The 15,616-nt window shown below is 42.5% G+C and overlaps 1 protein-coding gene across 1 annotated transcript in view; it reads left to right on the top strand.

Moving 5' to 3' along the window:
- Nucleotides 1–5,821: 5,821 nt before the first annotated feature.
- The window catches only part of LOC134880591 (aminopeptidase N), a 35,428-nt gene continuing 25,633 nt past the window's right edge, over nt 5,822–15,616 (top strand). Inside the window, exons 1-6 of the mRNA XM_063907585.1 lie at nt 5,822–6,117; nt 7,931–8,028; nt 11,497–11,613; nt 14,468–14,654; nt 14,751–14,893; nt 15,356–15,492. Of these exons, the coding sequence (XP_063763655.1) occupies nt 5,978–6,117; nt 7,931–8,028; nt 11,497–11,613; nt 14,468–14,654; nt 14,751–14,893; nt 15,356–15,492 (822 nt within the window). The 5' untranslated portion in view covers nt 5,822–5,977. The remainder of the gene's footprint in view (nt 6,118–7,930; nt 8,029–11,496; nt 11,614–14,467; nt 14,655–14,750; nt 14,894–15,355; nt 15,493–15,616) is intronic.

The following is a 15,616-nucleotide window of genomic DNA, read 5'->3' as shown; positions in this document are numbered from 1 at the left end:
ACCTGTACATATAATCCTGCACTTTCAACATTCTCTGCATCATTTGGCTTATTGTATTTATTGATTTTTCTGACATATACTGTATATAGTTAACTCCATCTGCACTATTCTATTCTAATTTATCCTACACTGTTTCATTTTGCACTATTTTTTGTTTTATTTTATTTATTTGTTGTCTTACGTCCTATATATAAGATAAGATAAGATAAGATAAGATAAGATAAGATAAGATAACATGTGATGCACCTTTATTTATGCCCAGGGGAAATTCAGGAGTATAAGCAGCAACAGAGAGAGAGAGAGAATGAAAAACAGGACAGTGTGGATTCATATAGGATTAAACAATTAAATTGTATTTAAATTTAAATTATGTACAGGTAAGTAACTGGTAAAACAAGCTGTTAAAACAAAAAAGGAATTAAATGAACATATATACTGTGCATTTATGTGTCCAGATTGTTACATATATTTTTATTGAAACAGATACTGATGCAGGTTACAGTCTTTGTGCAAAAGTGCAAGAGTGCAGGCTTGATGTGCAGTCTGGGTTATTGTCAGTGAGTCACATGGTTACCCCCTTGTTGTGCAGCCTGATGGCTACAGGCACAAAGGAGTTTCCCAGGAGCTTAGTGCTGTGCCAAGGTGGGATGAGTCTGTGGCTGAACGTACTCCTCATGTTCACTAGCTTTGGAGGGGTTATCCAGGATACTGTCCAGTTTCCTCCTCGTCCTCCCCTCAGCCACCTCCTCCAGATTGTCAAGCTTAAATCCAACAACAGAGCTAGCCTTCCTCACCAGCTTGTTCAGCCTGTCAGTATCCCTTTTGTTGGTGTTTCCCCCGCAGCACACCATGGCAAAGAAGAGCACACTGGCCCCCACAGACTGGTAGAACGTCTGCAGCAGCCTCGTGCACACGTTGAAGGACCTGAACCTCCTCAGGAAGAACAGCTCAATATGTTGCATTTTTGGAGGAGCTCGGGACCTGAGATTTTCATTGCCATGACTACACTATACTGTGCATATGATAATACAAGCCCTTGAATATTAAAGGTTTTCACACAGACAGAACAGTCTTTATTTCAAGCGTAATCCATGGGTTGTGGTTTGGAAAACATTGCACGTTCCTGGTAGGTACAACGTTTTACACACAAAAGTTAAAATAATCCGTAATACAGTCAGTTAGTAAGGCCGGGATGTACTCCCATGGGAGAGCTGGTGAACAGATCCCACGCAGTCTTTCAGGGCTTTGCAGACTCATCAGACCAGCTCTTATGTTGAATGTGGACACCGGCTGTCTCTTGCCCAGGTTGCCCATATGGTAGATCGGCCCAGATCCTGCTGTAAGTAGCCATCAGATGATGGTTACACTATTGTCAAAAGAGGATGGACATGGTCAGCAGCAATACTATAGGTAGGCTGTGGCGTTTAAACGGTTGTACTCAATTGACCTTTCGCTAAGCCCCGCCCCCCTTGGTTATTGTTGCTAAGTCCGACTAACATACTTTCAACATGGCGTTTTTGAGAGCTCTTCCAGCTGAACTGCTGTCCGGCTTTTACAAAGCAGCAAATGCTGTTTCTGACCGAAGTAGACAGAGAGGTTTACAGTATGCCTTTTAGGGTTACATACAGGACATCAAGGTAACAAAAAATGAGCATAATGCGATCAAAATAGAGGCAAAAGTGTATAGATCAAAATCAAAAAGTGAGTTGCCACATCAGCTGATGATCCAGATGGAAGCTGGCACAAATGATGTCAACGAGCAACACTGTTCCCGTAAAGCTGGGTGGGTCTATATTCACTATTGTCGTTGTTATTATAAAGTAAAAGCACAAAGCACGTGTAACATTGTATAGCCTTATGCTTGCGTATCATAACCATAATAGGCAACGTTAGCAGGCTAGCTGTAATTAACGAGGTGATCTTTCGTTAGCTCCGCATCATCGGGCTTATCCATACCCTGGACCTCTGTAAAACACAAAACGCCAACATGTCTGTAGGCCTAGAACTATAGTCCTCCACAAGCTTACCACAACAGTGGCATAAACCCAGAGGTGTCAAAGTAACACCACAGCCCATGACAGCAATCGTTGTGGCCAGGGCCAAGACAGAAGACCCATCTTCTGCTAATACAACAACGACAGGTAAGAAAACTATTTTGGTTTCTAACACACCTTATTTCCTTCTTCCACATAGTAAATAATTTTACTTACTGTGATGGGATGAAGCCTGTACTCCAGATCAGACAACATAATTAGGAATGTATAATTTTGTATTGATCAGATTGACATAAGTAGACATGTATGATTTTTGTATCTCACAGGGCCATGTCTGAGGTCACAAATCAGGATACTTTGTTGTTGAGGGAACTGACAGGGACACCTATGAGCTACATAGCAAGCAAGCCCCCGATAGATGTAGAATAAGGTCAGGAGAAGTACCCTCTTGGAAGTGGCTTGAGCTACCAGGTAAGCAGTTCATCTTAAACTGATAAAGATTAGGACTTATTTCTTATCATTTGCAGAGAGATTTTATTACAGTCACATACATACATTACATACATTTCATTTCATTCATGGTAGCTCATTAGCCACAAAGATAAATAAAAACATTAAAATTCAGTAGCTTATCTTAGTGTCTCAGTGTGTAGAGACATAATGATCATTGTGCTAGATAGAGCCTAAGCCTTTATAAGGTTTGGCTGGAAATTTGAAAGCATACAGACTACAAACCATATCTGATTTATGTTTCCAAACCTGACATTAGGGATCCTTCCAGAAACTATTTTCAATTTCTTCACTTTGTCGATGGCTCTTTCCACATGTACCCGGTGTTTGGTTATTTTCTATGTCATCTCAACATCTGTAGCTGGCATTTGACTATTTGATTTGGCAAAGGGAGGAATGTTCAAATTAAAGCCTAGCTCATTCACATCCTTCTCAATAAGAAAGTCTTTATCAACCATGAGCCCATCGCTTGCCTTAAGGTAGCCACATTGAAGCAGACCTTTCAGTAAATCCTTTACTTCCAAATTTCCTAAATATTTCTTGGTCAGAGATTGATCCAGTGAAAACTGTAGATACAAAGATAATGCAGCCACGAGGATCACAGGCAATCAGACACTTAAGCGTACTGGTAGATTTGTATTTGGAGTAAGTTTGACTTTGAAGTAACAATGATGTTGGCTTTTCTGTCTTAATCTCTGTACAATCAAAAATGGCAAAAGTTGTTGGGAACTCTGCTCTGTAGTTGGTAGGCATGTATTCTGTTATGCTGTCCCTGTGTGGCCAAATAGACAAGTTGCCTAGCTTACCGTACATGAAATCAATCCATGAATTGAATAAAGTGCCAACGCTTTGCACTGCACTTTGAAATTTGAAGGCAAGCTCTGTCAGATCAAAGTTTTGCCTCAGCTTCATCAGTGTGAGTAGGAACTGTTGTCGTAAAGGCATGAGGTTGACCTGTTGATCTACTTTGTGATATGTCACAGGGATAAGTGTTTGTGGATCCTTTGCAGTACTGGGTAACCTGAAAAATGCACACAGCTTATTAAACTCATTAAACTTTTCCTTTTCAGCGAGTTGCCTCTTAAGTCTTTTCACTTCATCTTGGTCCTCTGTGCGATCTTGGTCCTCTGTGTGAACCTGGTCCACTGTGCAGAAACATAATTATAAAAAGATAACAACAGGATGAAAACATAATGTAAGTAATCAAAAGTAAATATTTGTTTTCTTCTTTACATGTGCAGCTCCCACTAATGGACAGTTGGCAAAAATCCTTCCAATCAAACTCTACTGATGACTTTCCAGCATTCCCTTTCCCACCACTGCCAGGCACTTTCTGTACTGCCCTTTCTAAAGTGCAGATGGAAATGTTCAACACTGTGATGGTCTCCAAGTCTGAGGCAGATGCGCTTGAGAAAGAGACCAGACAGCAAAGTAGCAACAACATCTGGCATCATGTCCGCTGTACTCGCCTAACTTCAACTTCATTCAAGAGAATATTCTCGAGGAGAGCAGACTTCGAAAAGCTTGCCACCATTATGCAGAGGAAGAAGAAGAACATCTGTACTAAAGCCACGAGGAGAGGCATAGAGCTTGAACCAGCTGCTGCAGCAAAGTACTCAGCCATCACTGGCAACAAATTCAAATTTGTGGATTTGTTGTTAACCCTGACGCCCCCCATTTAGGTACATCCCCTGACAGAAGAGTTCAGAGCGGCGAGGACAAAACCTATGGACTTCTGGAAATTAAGTGCCCGATGCAAATCACATACACCAATTGCCAGTACATTGAAACGCTTGGTGACCATGAATAACAAAGTCAACATCTAGCTCTAGATCTTCTAGTCTTATGTTGTCAAAAATATAATCCAGACTGTAGACGAATGTACACGAATGCTAAACTATCGCTAAGGTTGCTTGCTACTTGCTAGCGCCTATGATTCCTCAGCATTTGGGTTAGCGAGCCAAATGTATAGATTGAAATCACAGAATACCGAATAGTTTAACTTTAGGGTTAAGACAAAAGTCTTACATTAGAACACACAAAAGTGTGCTGGTCGATCCTTGAGGGGTTCAGCTGAGATTGAGAACGTCCACAAAGTTTAATCCACAGGCGACACTTGTCAGGCTTTGATTTTGGTTTGGGGAAGGGGAAACAACGCACACCCCCCTCCAACCTCTCTGGGTAACGACTATCAGTCTTACAAGTGCCCCAGGCACAACGTTTAACTATATCTTTCTTATAGTCCACAAACGACAGTGTTAAAAGTACGAACATCTGAGACAGTCAATAGAGCGCTGTCATGAAAGTGTCGGAGCTTTGTTGGAGTCCGTCATTGGCTCCGCTGTGATTGGCCAGTCTGCATTCTAGGGCGGGGCTTAGCGAAAGGTCAATTGGTTGCAAGAGGCCCAAACTATGCCAAGAAAAATATCCCCCACACCATTACACCACCAGCCTGAACCATTGATACAGGGCAGGATGGATCCATGCTCTCATGTTGTTTATGCCAAATTCTGACACTACTGTCGTGATGTAGAAGCAGAAATCGAGGATCATCAGAGCAGGCAAAATGTTTCCAAACTCTTTTCGTCCACTCTTGATGAGCCTGTGTGAATTGTAGCCTCAGTTTCCTGTTCCTAGCTGACAGGAGGGGCCCCCGGGTGGTCTCCTGCTGCTGTAGCCTCTCTGCTTCAAGGTTCCATGTGTTGTGGTTCATACCTTGGTTGTTTCGAGTGGTTATCACAGAACTACTGCAGTCTTTCTATCATCTTGAACCATCATCCTCTGACCTCTGGCATCAACAAGGCATTTCCGTCAGATAACTGCTCACTGGATATTTTACCTTTTCAGACCCTTCTCTGTAAACCCTAGAGATATTTTTGCGTGAAAATCCCAGCAGATCAGCAGTTTCTGAATTACTCAGACAAGCACGTCTGGCAGCAAAACACAGAAAGAATCTTAATAACATCATACATGTGGGAATTCTCAGCAGACATGCCTTGTTTTTGTTGTCTGATATGGACTATACACTAAAACTTTATTGCAGATAGTTTATCATCATCATCAGCCATGTCTGAGGAAACAGTTATCAACAGTTTCCTCTTGCACCTTATCCATGAGAGCTGTTATGACCTAATATATCATCCATTGGTGTCATATGCTGAGAGGACTCCATGAAAAGAGAGAGAGGTAGTTGTGTGTGTGTGTGTGTGTGTGTGTGTGTGTGTGTGTGTGTGTGTGTGTGTGGGGGGGGGGGGGGTAGTTGTGAGGACTTAAATCCTGGCGTAACTTCTGCTTATCATTCTGCATGCAATCTGAGACTCAGTGAACCAATTGTTCTTAATCTGAGCTTTTACCATTTGCTATACAGCAGTCATTTTAGTGACACTGAAGAGTGAATTAGCAGTTTTAGTCAACTGATTTCCAGTATTTCTATTCAAATCTATCCGTGGGACTCCTGTGCAGTTTGTGTGGTCATGGGGAAAAGCTGCAGAGTGAGCAAGCTCTGCATTCTGTGTGTGGTGTTAGCCCTGGTCTCAGTAGCAACCATTGTCACACTGTGGACTATTGCCCTGACAGGAGGAGACAATGGTGATGTAACAGCTCCTTGGGACAGGTAGGACATTGGTTCGGCAAAATGTTTGACAAAGTTCTCTCATCAAAGGATAATAAACAGTTTGCTGAAGGTTAAGTGCGTCCATATACAGCTCCGAAAAACCATTCCACATGTTTCTTAAATCTTTATCTCTACATGTATGGCAGCCAGTCTAGTGTCTGTTGAAGAACTGTTGTCAGTAGTTTATAGAATACAATAGCATTTTCGAACTCAAACACATACCTATAAATAGTAACACCAGAGTAACTGATAATGCTGCAATGGTTTCTTCATTTTTTCCAGAGATGTAGATTGGCTTCACATGGTGCCAACACGGTTACAACATGAATGAAAAAAATACGTAAAACAATCAATCTTAGGCTATCTTTAATCTTGGTTTATATTGATCCCTGTTGGAGCAAGACAGACTATCTTATCTGGATAAAAGCTCAAATTCCAAAGAAACATTGTGTCATTAGTATCACTATTTATCCATTAATGTAAGTAAAAGAAACGCATCAATAGAAAATTCAAGTGTGTTTTCTTCTCCATTTCTATATCCCTGAGATCACATTACTTTACTATACTTACAGCTCAGTGTCTCTGAAATAAATAGGGTGTAATCTTATGTTCTTAAGTACATTTTTTGAATTTAACTATCTCTCTGTGAAGGCACTATGAAGTAAATGTATATGTTTTATAGTGTGTCTATTGGTAACAAAAAAAGAAAACATAACTAATTATCTTCAGAATGCATTTGTTTAAATGTACGATAATGTTTAAAATATCAAATGTAAACCATTAATACAGTATGCTTCATTACCCTCTCAGCCACTCAATCGCAAACTGTTGCTACCCGAAAACTATGCAAGCGAAACATAAATTCAGCCAATTAGCATCCTCAGATCTGATGGCCAAGGGGCGACAAATTCAGCGCCCAAGGCAATCTGAGTGGCAATACTTTAAGTTCTTGAGGCTCTGGACTTCTGTCCCCGTTTATACGGAATAAACTATGTCCAGGACAAGGTGTTTGGAAGTTTTGATTAATAGTTAACCACACTTAAGATTATGGAGGTATACCACACAGCTCACTACATCTGATTAAATACCTAACTACAGCGAGCCAATTTTGAGGATTTTTATTTCAGCAGCTTTTGTAAGCCCTTCTACAAATGTAGTCAGTGAAAGCTCCCCTGCAGTGCCAGTCAGATACTAGGAATCTGTTGATTAGTCTTCTCATATTTTTAAGCCACAGCCCCACCTAATATATTTTTCACCAGCCGCCACTGCTACAGTTCATAGATCCTGCTTAGTCTTGTATTGAAATGATATTTGTGCATCCCATTGCACAATATGTAGCGTTCGTGTATCTTTCATTATACTATGTGTTATTCTTCACTACATTAACATGGTTTAGTATTACATTTCACTGGGTTATTCATATTCAATGCACCCTTAGAGGAAGGATCTATCACTAATTACACCACACCTTAACTTTAGTTGGGCAACATTAAAATACATTATTAACTGTAATGGATTTGTGTTTGTTGGTGTATATTGCATGACTTTGTTATTGCACAAAGCACGTGATTTTGATTTCTGATGTGTTCTGTTGGAACTCAAAAACAGGAATGATGATGATGATGATGATGATGATGATGATGATGATGATGATGATGATGATGATGATGATGATGATGATGATGAGTTGTAAATCTTTTCTATTTCACTGACTGCTACTTCAGGGACAGGATATCAAGCCCATAATAAATAAAGTCAAAACAGAATCGTGTTTAGTTAAATATGTTGTAAGTAGTCTTATTTTTCCCCTCAGCTATCGTCTCCCCACTGCTCTGGTCCCTGCATACTACAACGTCTCCCTTTGGCCTCGGTTCATCAGTGACCCGAAAACTGGCCTCTACATCTTTACAGGTGATGAGCAGTGCCTCGTGCTAATTGCAAGATGTGTAGCTGAGGTTTCTGTGTTCTTCTTTTACAATGACTTTAAAAAAGCGACTGCAGTACCGCTCCCGCTGTTCTCCAGCCCATCTCACGCTCCATTGTTCCCTCACTCGAGAACAAGACCCCGAGATACTGGAACTCCTTCACTTGGGGTAAGGCTCAGATGGCCTCAGATTTGGAGGTGCTGATCCTCATCCCAGCCGCTTCACACTCGGCCGTGAACCGATCCAGTGAGTGCTGAAGGTCACAGACCGATGAAGCCATTAGGACCACATCATCTGCAAAAAGCAGTAGTGCAATCCTTAGCCCACCGAACTGCAGACCCCCTCCCCCACGACTACGCATCGAAATCCTGTCCATGAATATCACAAACAGGATTGGTGACAAAGCGCAGCCCTGGCGGAGGCCAACCCTCACCGGAAATCGGTCCGACGTGCTGCCGAGGACCCGGACTCAGCTCTCGCTTTGGGAGTACAGAGATTGGATGGCCCTGAGTAGAGACCCCCTCAACCCATACTCCCGCAGCACCTCCCGCAGTATCTCCCTGGGAACCCGGTCATACGCCTTCTCCAAATCTACAAAGCACATGTAGACCGGATGAGCGTACTCCCGGGCCCCCTCCAGGATCCTTGCGAGAGTAAAAAGCTGGTCCGTCGTTCCAGTGTGGGCCCTCCAGTTCAGTCCGTTGTCAAGGTGCACTCCAAGGTACTTATAGTCCTCCACCACAGCCACATACTCACCCAGATTGCACAGGGGCAGTGGAGATGTCCTCTTCCTCCTGAAGTCAATGACCATCTCTCTGGTCTTGGCCACATTCAGAAGCAGATGGTTTCTTCCAGTCCACTCCACAAAATGGGTGCGTCAGAGGCAAGGTGAGCAGAGGGGGGATGTTGAGGCCAGGATGAGTGGTGGAGGTGAGGTGTGAAGTGGAGGAGACAGCAGCAGGGTGCAGGGAGCTGAACCTATTGAAGGTGTTCAGCTTGGGTGTATTGTTTGACATTGGCCACAGTGTAGTGAATGATGTCACCAGCCACCTCGGCATCAGCTGATGGAGGAATGTAAACAACAACAATGGCGTAGTGAAACTCACGGGGCAGGTAAAATGGGCGTAATCCCACCACTAACAGTTCAATGTCCAGGCTACAGAAACGCTCCTTCACGGTAACATGTCCAGGATTATACCATCGTTCATTCACTACAGTGCAATACCTCCTCCTTTCTTCTTAACGCTCAGAGTAGCGTCCCTATCTGCCCGAACGCTCGTGAAGCCGGGGAGAGCCGTGCTGTTGTCTGGGATATGCAAGTGCAGCCACGTCTCCGTGAAACACATAAGGCTGCTCTCACGGTGCTCCCACTGGGCTTTGTCAGCACGCCGAGCTCGTCCATCACATTTGCCAAAGATCTCACGTTCCCCATTACGATTGACAGCACGGAAGGCTTATATCTCCTCTTCTTCTTAGTCTTCCGCTTGGCTCCAGCTCTGCAGCCTCGCTGATGCCTCCGTAGCTCCTCAGGGATGTCATGCAAGTTTCTGGGCAGCAGCACGGGTCTGCAGAGTGTGACCAACTGCTCGCGGGAGTAAACAATGCCATCGGTCCTTGGTGCGTGGCTCTCCATTACAAAAAGTGCCGAAAGTAACATAAAAATCCCCAGAAAATGTTCGAAAAAGAACGTGGCCATGCCTGTTCAAAACTTAAATAAATATGGGAAGAATAAAAAGCTAAATAAAAGATTAAAGTAGAAGAAAATACAATATATCAATAAAACACAGGGAGCTGCTGCAAAAGGATGCCTGCTAGCACGGGGCCAATTTGCTGCATTCTACTATGAAGCTACAAACAATAACATCCGGAAACCGGAACTCTAAGGTGTCGCCCACCATCCGGTCTGTGGGGAAACACTGCTACGGTAAATGATATCCCTTAAAGTTCCTGCACAATATATTGATTTGTTCTCACAATTTCCCCCCACCTCATAACTGATGTACCATCGTAGGCTTGTGCAACATTATCACCCAAGTTGTGCAACTGTAGCATTTCCTCGATTGCATCTGCATTTGACCTATCATCATAGCCCTGTAGCTTCTGTAGCCCAAGAAAACACTCCCACACCCTCTTGCACAACGAAACGCACACAGACTGCAAGCTGCTCTGTGCGTCTCTCTGACAGAGTATATCTTTGCAGTTTTCATTTGGTAAATGATGCCTTCTGTGATTTCTTGTGAAATGCTGGTTATCATTTTGTTTTGTAAGAAATGAGAGAGGTAGGTGTTATTAAGGGATAGGGTGACCAGGTAGGGTGGCCAGACGTCCGGCTTTAGGCCGGACAGTCCGGCTTTTCAATGCCCTGTCCGGCGTCCGGCGCGTATTTTTTACCTGATAGTACGAACTGGCCAGCATGGACTGCAATGCACCCATGAACCATTGAGTGTTCATCAAGGAGCTGGGCAAAGAGCTTGTCATGCCAAATTTGAAAAAACACATGGAGGGCAAGTGATTGACATTCGTGAGGCATGTGTGCACTGAGATGGTCATTTTGTGATAGTACTGGATCACTTCTGGTTTCTTGTTCACACTGTTGTCAACCACTGCTCTGTCATCATGCATGGTGTTCAGGAGAAACAGCCTTCCCCTTCCCACATAGCTCACCATGGTCATGTTGCCACTGAATCCCCATTCTGAGCTATGATTGTGAAAAGCAATCAACAGTAAACATTTACAAATCAAAGGCTCTTGGTCCAAATCACTGCTCAATCAATTATTTTTAACAAAATGATTATTATAGTAGCTATTTTTTTCATTTTTATCGCACTTGGCACACATGGTTCATTTTTGACCCATGTGTGTGTAAACCTGATGTAGTGATACAAAAACTGTTATAGTTCATAAATTAAGAAAGGGAAAATGAAAATATTGATTCATGTTAATCATAAACAAGATATTTAATGAATAATTGGAATACTAAATGATTAAATACATTGGTTTCCCAAAATATAGCAAAGAAACCCTCAGCCATACTTGAAATAACATTGTAGGTCTACCCATGTAGTCCCTTAGAAGGGGTATGCATAGCTTGTGTATCAAAGGGTTAAATACTCAAATAATGTACAAGTACTTTAAAGATGTACTTAAGTCAAGTTCTTGAGTAAATCTACTTAGTTACTTTACACCACTGACAATTTATACAACATGCAGAGTCACATGGGTCGAGCCAATATAGGAAAGCAATGTCTGTTCACATTCTGAGGACGGGGAAGTTTACCTATCATCTCAAGCATTAGCCTAGCTCATTCTCTAACCAGGGTTCAAACACATGCAATGTTTTTTTCCTCTCACACTTAGTAGAGATAAATACTGGGCACACTTTTTACATTTTTTACAGCCATGAAAAAGTTGATTTTACAAACAAATGCATTTTCTATTTCCATGTATTCACCAGGCCAATCCACCGTGGAGTTTCAGTGTGTGGCAGAAACAGATCTGATTCTGATCCACTCCAACAAACTCAACTACACCAAGCTGGACAACACACACACTGCTAGGCTCATTGCTTCAGGTAGGGCATGCACACACACACACACACACACACACACACACACACACACACACACCACACACACACACACACACACACACACACACACACACACACACACCACACACAGGTATGTACTCCCAAAGAAGGATCACTTCAATAATTCAAGTAGCTGCTTTGTTTTAGCTTTTAAAAGAAACAAAGAATGTTATACTTTCGTTAATCCAGTTCCAGAAATTCAGTTGGTCATGTTGTGACCTGAAGTCTGTTAAAGAACTCCATATGAATACAATCTTTAGGGAGCTTCAGTAGCGAATTCTTTATTCCATTCATGCTAGCGTACAGTCAACAATAAAAGATAATTCACTGTTTCTGGACGGACCATATTTGTCCCAATTTCGGTAGTTCTACTGGATGTTGTTTTTAGCCTCAGATAGCATGTAGCTAATATTGTATTGTATATATGAGTAGAGGGAGAAGGACGCGTGGAGTTACATACAAAACACACCGCCTCTACGCATCAATGAGTGAGAGACTCATTGATGCTGCAATGATACTATTGCGTGTTGAATAACTGATAAACCTCAGAAGGATTGCATAATAGAATATCGTAGGTGAGTGCTTCATGACTACGCTAACAAGATGGCGACGGTGACGTCATAGGAGGACCCGCTCCTGACGACGTCAGCCTATAGAAGAGTCCGGAGAACCCCATGTGACGACAAGCGGCCAACAGGATCCAGCCCCCCGCTACCAACCAATGAGAGGACGAGAATGGAGCTCGTCTTATTTTGAAGTTGTTTATTGTATGACTGGAAAGGGGTGGTTCAATAAAACATGTTTGTATTGTGAAATCGAGCTCTCTTTTGTGCCGGACCGCCAGACAGTAACTACTGATGAGCTCCACTCAGTCAGTGGCCTGTGGACGCGTGTACTGGGCTATTGAGCCACAGCTGTGAAACTTTTGTAAAACCTACTGCTGCATCCGTTTATTAAATACTGTAAGAAATGTTCTTTTATTCGAAGTCCAGGAGGCGATGTAAAAGAAAACGAAGTGAAGCTCCTCTTATAAGTTTTAAAAGGAGTATTTAATAAAAGGATGCAGCAGTAGGTTTTACAAAAGTTTCACAGCTGTGGCTCAATAGCCCAGGACACACTTCCAAAGGCCGCTGATGAGTAGGAGCTCATGAGCAGTTAGCTGTCTGGCGGTCAGCGGACATAGAGATCGATTTCACAATACAAACATCTTTTGTGCTACCATCATAGGCGCCGATACCGTGGGTGCTTCGGGGCCCGAGCACCCACGGAGATTGCCGAGCACCCACGGAGATTTAACCGCACACACGGAGATTGTCGAGGGTCGGGCTTTAAACTTTTTAGAGCACCCACCGGCAGAAACATAAATCGGCGCCTATGGCTACCATCCCTTTCCGGTCATAAAAATAAACATCTTCAAAATAAGACAAGCTCCGGTCTCGTCTTCTCTCATTGGTTGGTAGCGGGGGGCTGGATCCTGTTGGCCGCTTGTAGTCACATGGGTGTTTCCCTGTCTCTTCTATTGGCTGACGTCATCGGGAGCGGGTCCTCCTATGACGTCACCGTCGCCATCTTGTTAGCGTAGTCATATAGCTCTCACCTACGATATTCTATTATGCAATCCTTCTGAGGTTTATCAGTTATTAAACACGCAATAGTATCATTGCAGCATCAATGAGTGAGAGGTAGAGGCGATGTGTTTAGTATGTCACTCCACGTGTCCTTCTCCCTCTACTCATATATACAATACAATATTAGCTACATGCTATCTGAGGCTAAAACCAACATCCGGTTACAAAATAAACAGTTTCAAAGTAAAATGGTTTTCAGAATAAGACAGTGTTGAGGTTACACATAATATTGATTATTATTTCATATAGATCCTAACCAAACGTCAATATATAAAGAACTGGTGAGAGTGAGAATATGTTACTTCCGGGTGTATGCAACGAGAGCTGCGTCCTTGACAGCTGACACCTAACTGACAACTCCAAGACCAGAAATACCGTGAGAATTGTCTATAACTTCACATAGACACTGGTCAATAGAAATGAATGGAGGCAAAGACGTTTCAATCTAACGTACAGGAGGTGCGCACATAGCATACATTTGCCTGGCGAGACCTGAACTAATCTCCGTAATATCTATCAAACTATAGATCCTACACATCCACTGAACTTAGATTCTGAAAGTAGAATATACACTTCTCGCTAGAAATGTAATCAAAACGCATGATAATGGCCAAAGTATCATACAAGTTAGGATTTTGCACTACAAATGAGTCGGTTGTCCGCCATGTTTTTTTTTTTCACACCGGGAAAGTTGACAATCATGTTACATGGGAACTGGCCATTAGAAATCTATAGGAAAAAAATATGTATCCATGTCACGTCTTGAGAGGGTTATTCGTTGAATGAGTATGTCTTGCCCTGTGGACCAAGCTATTACATATTTATGTGTGAGACTGGGTTGATCTGTCTTACATCTGTTCAAACTCTCCTGTGTGCTCCTAGTATTCACTTTATTTTCTCCAGGAAGTAGCCTACCTGTGTTGTGGCAGGCCAGGATGCTGAAAACGAGTTTCTGATCTCATGTTGAAACTCAAATTCAAGTAGGATGTGAATGATCCTGTCTGTGGCGCAGAAGAGCACTTCTTTACCCCTGCCTGGTTCCTGTGGGTTAAACTGAGTTTCCACATCCAGTCTCCTGTATGTGTTTTGTGTAAAAGGCGGTGTGTCCCTGGTAGTCCTGGGAGTATGGGGCCATACAGTTCTACACACATTAGTCCTAAAAACAAAGAATTGAGCATGAATAATGATGTGCTGTATTCCCTCCTCAGGTGGTGGGTCTGCTCCCAGCATTAAGTCCTGCTGGCTGCAGGCTAAGACCCAGTATCTGGTCATTGAGCTGAATAGTAAATTAACTAAAAATCAGAAGTACCAGCTGTACACAGATTTCACCGGAGAACTAGCTGATGACTTGGCAGGCTTCTATAGGAGTGAATATGAAGAAGATGGGGTCCGAAAGTAGGTTCTGTATTGCCTTGTCTTTCATTATCTATAGACCAGTATGGGTTATTTCAAATGTCTACATCGTCTTCAGAATGTTTTTATCATTTTCAGGATGGTTGCCACCTCTCAGATGCATCCGACTCACAGCAGAAAGACCTTCCCGTGTTTTGATGAACCAGCTTTAAAAGCTGTTTTCCATATAACTCTCACCCACCCCCCTGGAACTGTAGCCCTGTCCAATGGCAAGGAAATAGGTCAGTGCAGTCTACATGTGTAGAAAACAGCAAAAAATACATCCACAGTTAAAATGATGAATCATTATCTTGCATGCACAGATAGATATACGCCTGCCTCAGAAAAACTATCCCATAATGCTTTACATTCATGTTTAATGGATAAATATTACAATGCTCATTTCAGGCAGGGGTGGCTCCCCCTCCAGGGTTCTCTGAAGGCCACAGTTTTTGTTGGGTTTTGGTACTTTAATGAAGTGGCCAATTTCAGTGAACACCAAAAATGTTCTTTGGCAATCATAATGATTTCCTTAGCAAAGGAGCAGGCAGAGTAAAATAGCTGCAGACATAGAGTTAACAAGAAGATTTAAAATGATGCTCAAATCTATTTTACTAAATGTAAATGTTATTTTCCCACACAATGCTATATGAATAATTGCTCGGTCATTAGAGTCTGTTTAACTATGTGTTTGTGTTTTTCAGACATTCTTAACATCACCATTGATGGAGCAGCTGTCAGACAGACTAAGTTTGAGCCCACCGAGATCATGTCCACCTATTTACTGGCCATGGTGGTCTCTGACTACACACACCTCAGCGCTAAACAAGGACACACTCTGGTAACTGTGACCTTCCATTCATCACAGTGGTTAAGCTGAAATAGTCCCATTTTATAGCACACAATGACCTGTAAAACAGACAGACAGATAGATAGACAGATCCTTTATCTATCCCAATTTGGGA

This window comes from Eleginops maclovinus, chromosome 2 (assembly GCF_036324505.1).
Source record: "Eleginops maclovinus isolate JMC-PN-2008 ecotype Puerto Natales chromosome 2, JC_Emac_rtc_rv5, whole genome shotgun sequence".
NCBI classification, from domain to species: Eukaryota; Metazoa; Chordata; class Actinopteri; order Perciformes; family Eleginopidae; genus Eleginops; species Eleginops maclovinus.
The sequence above is the reverse complement of the archived record's forward strand: the minus strand, read 5'-3'. Positions and strand labels throughout refer to the sequence as shown.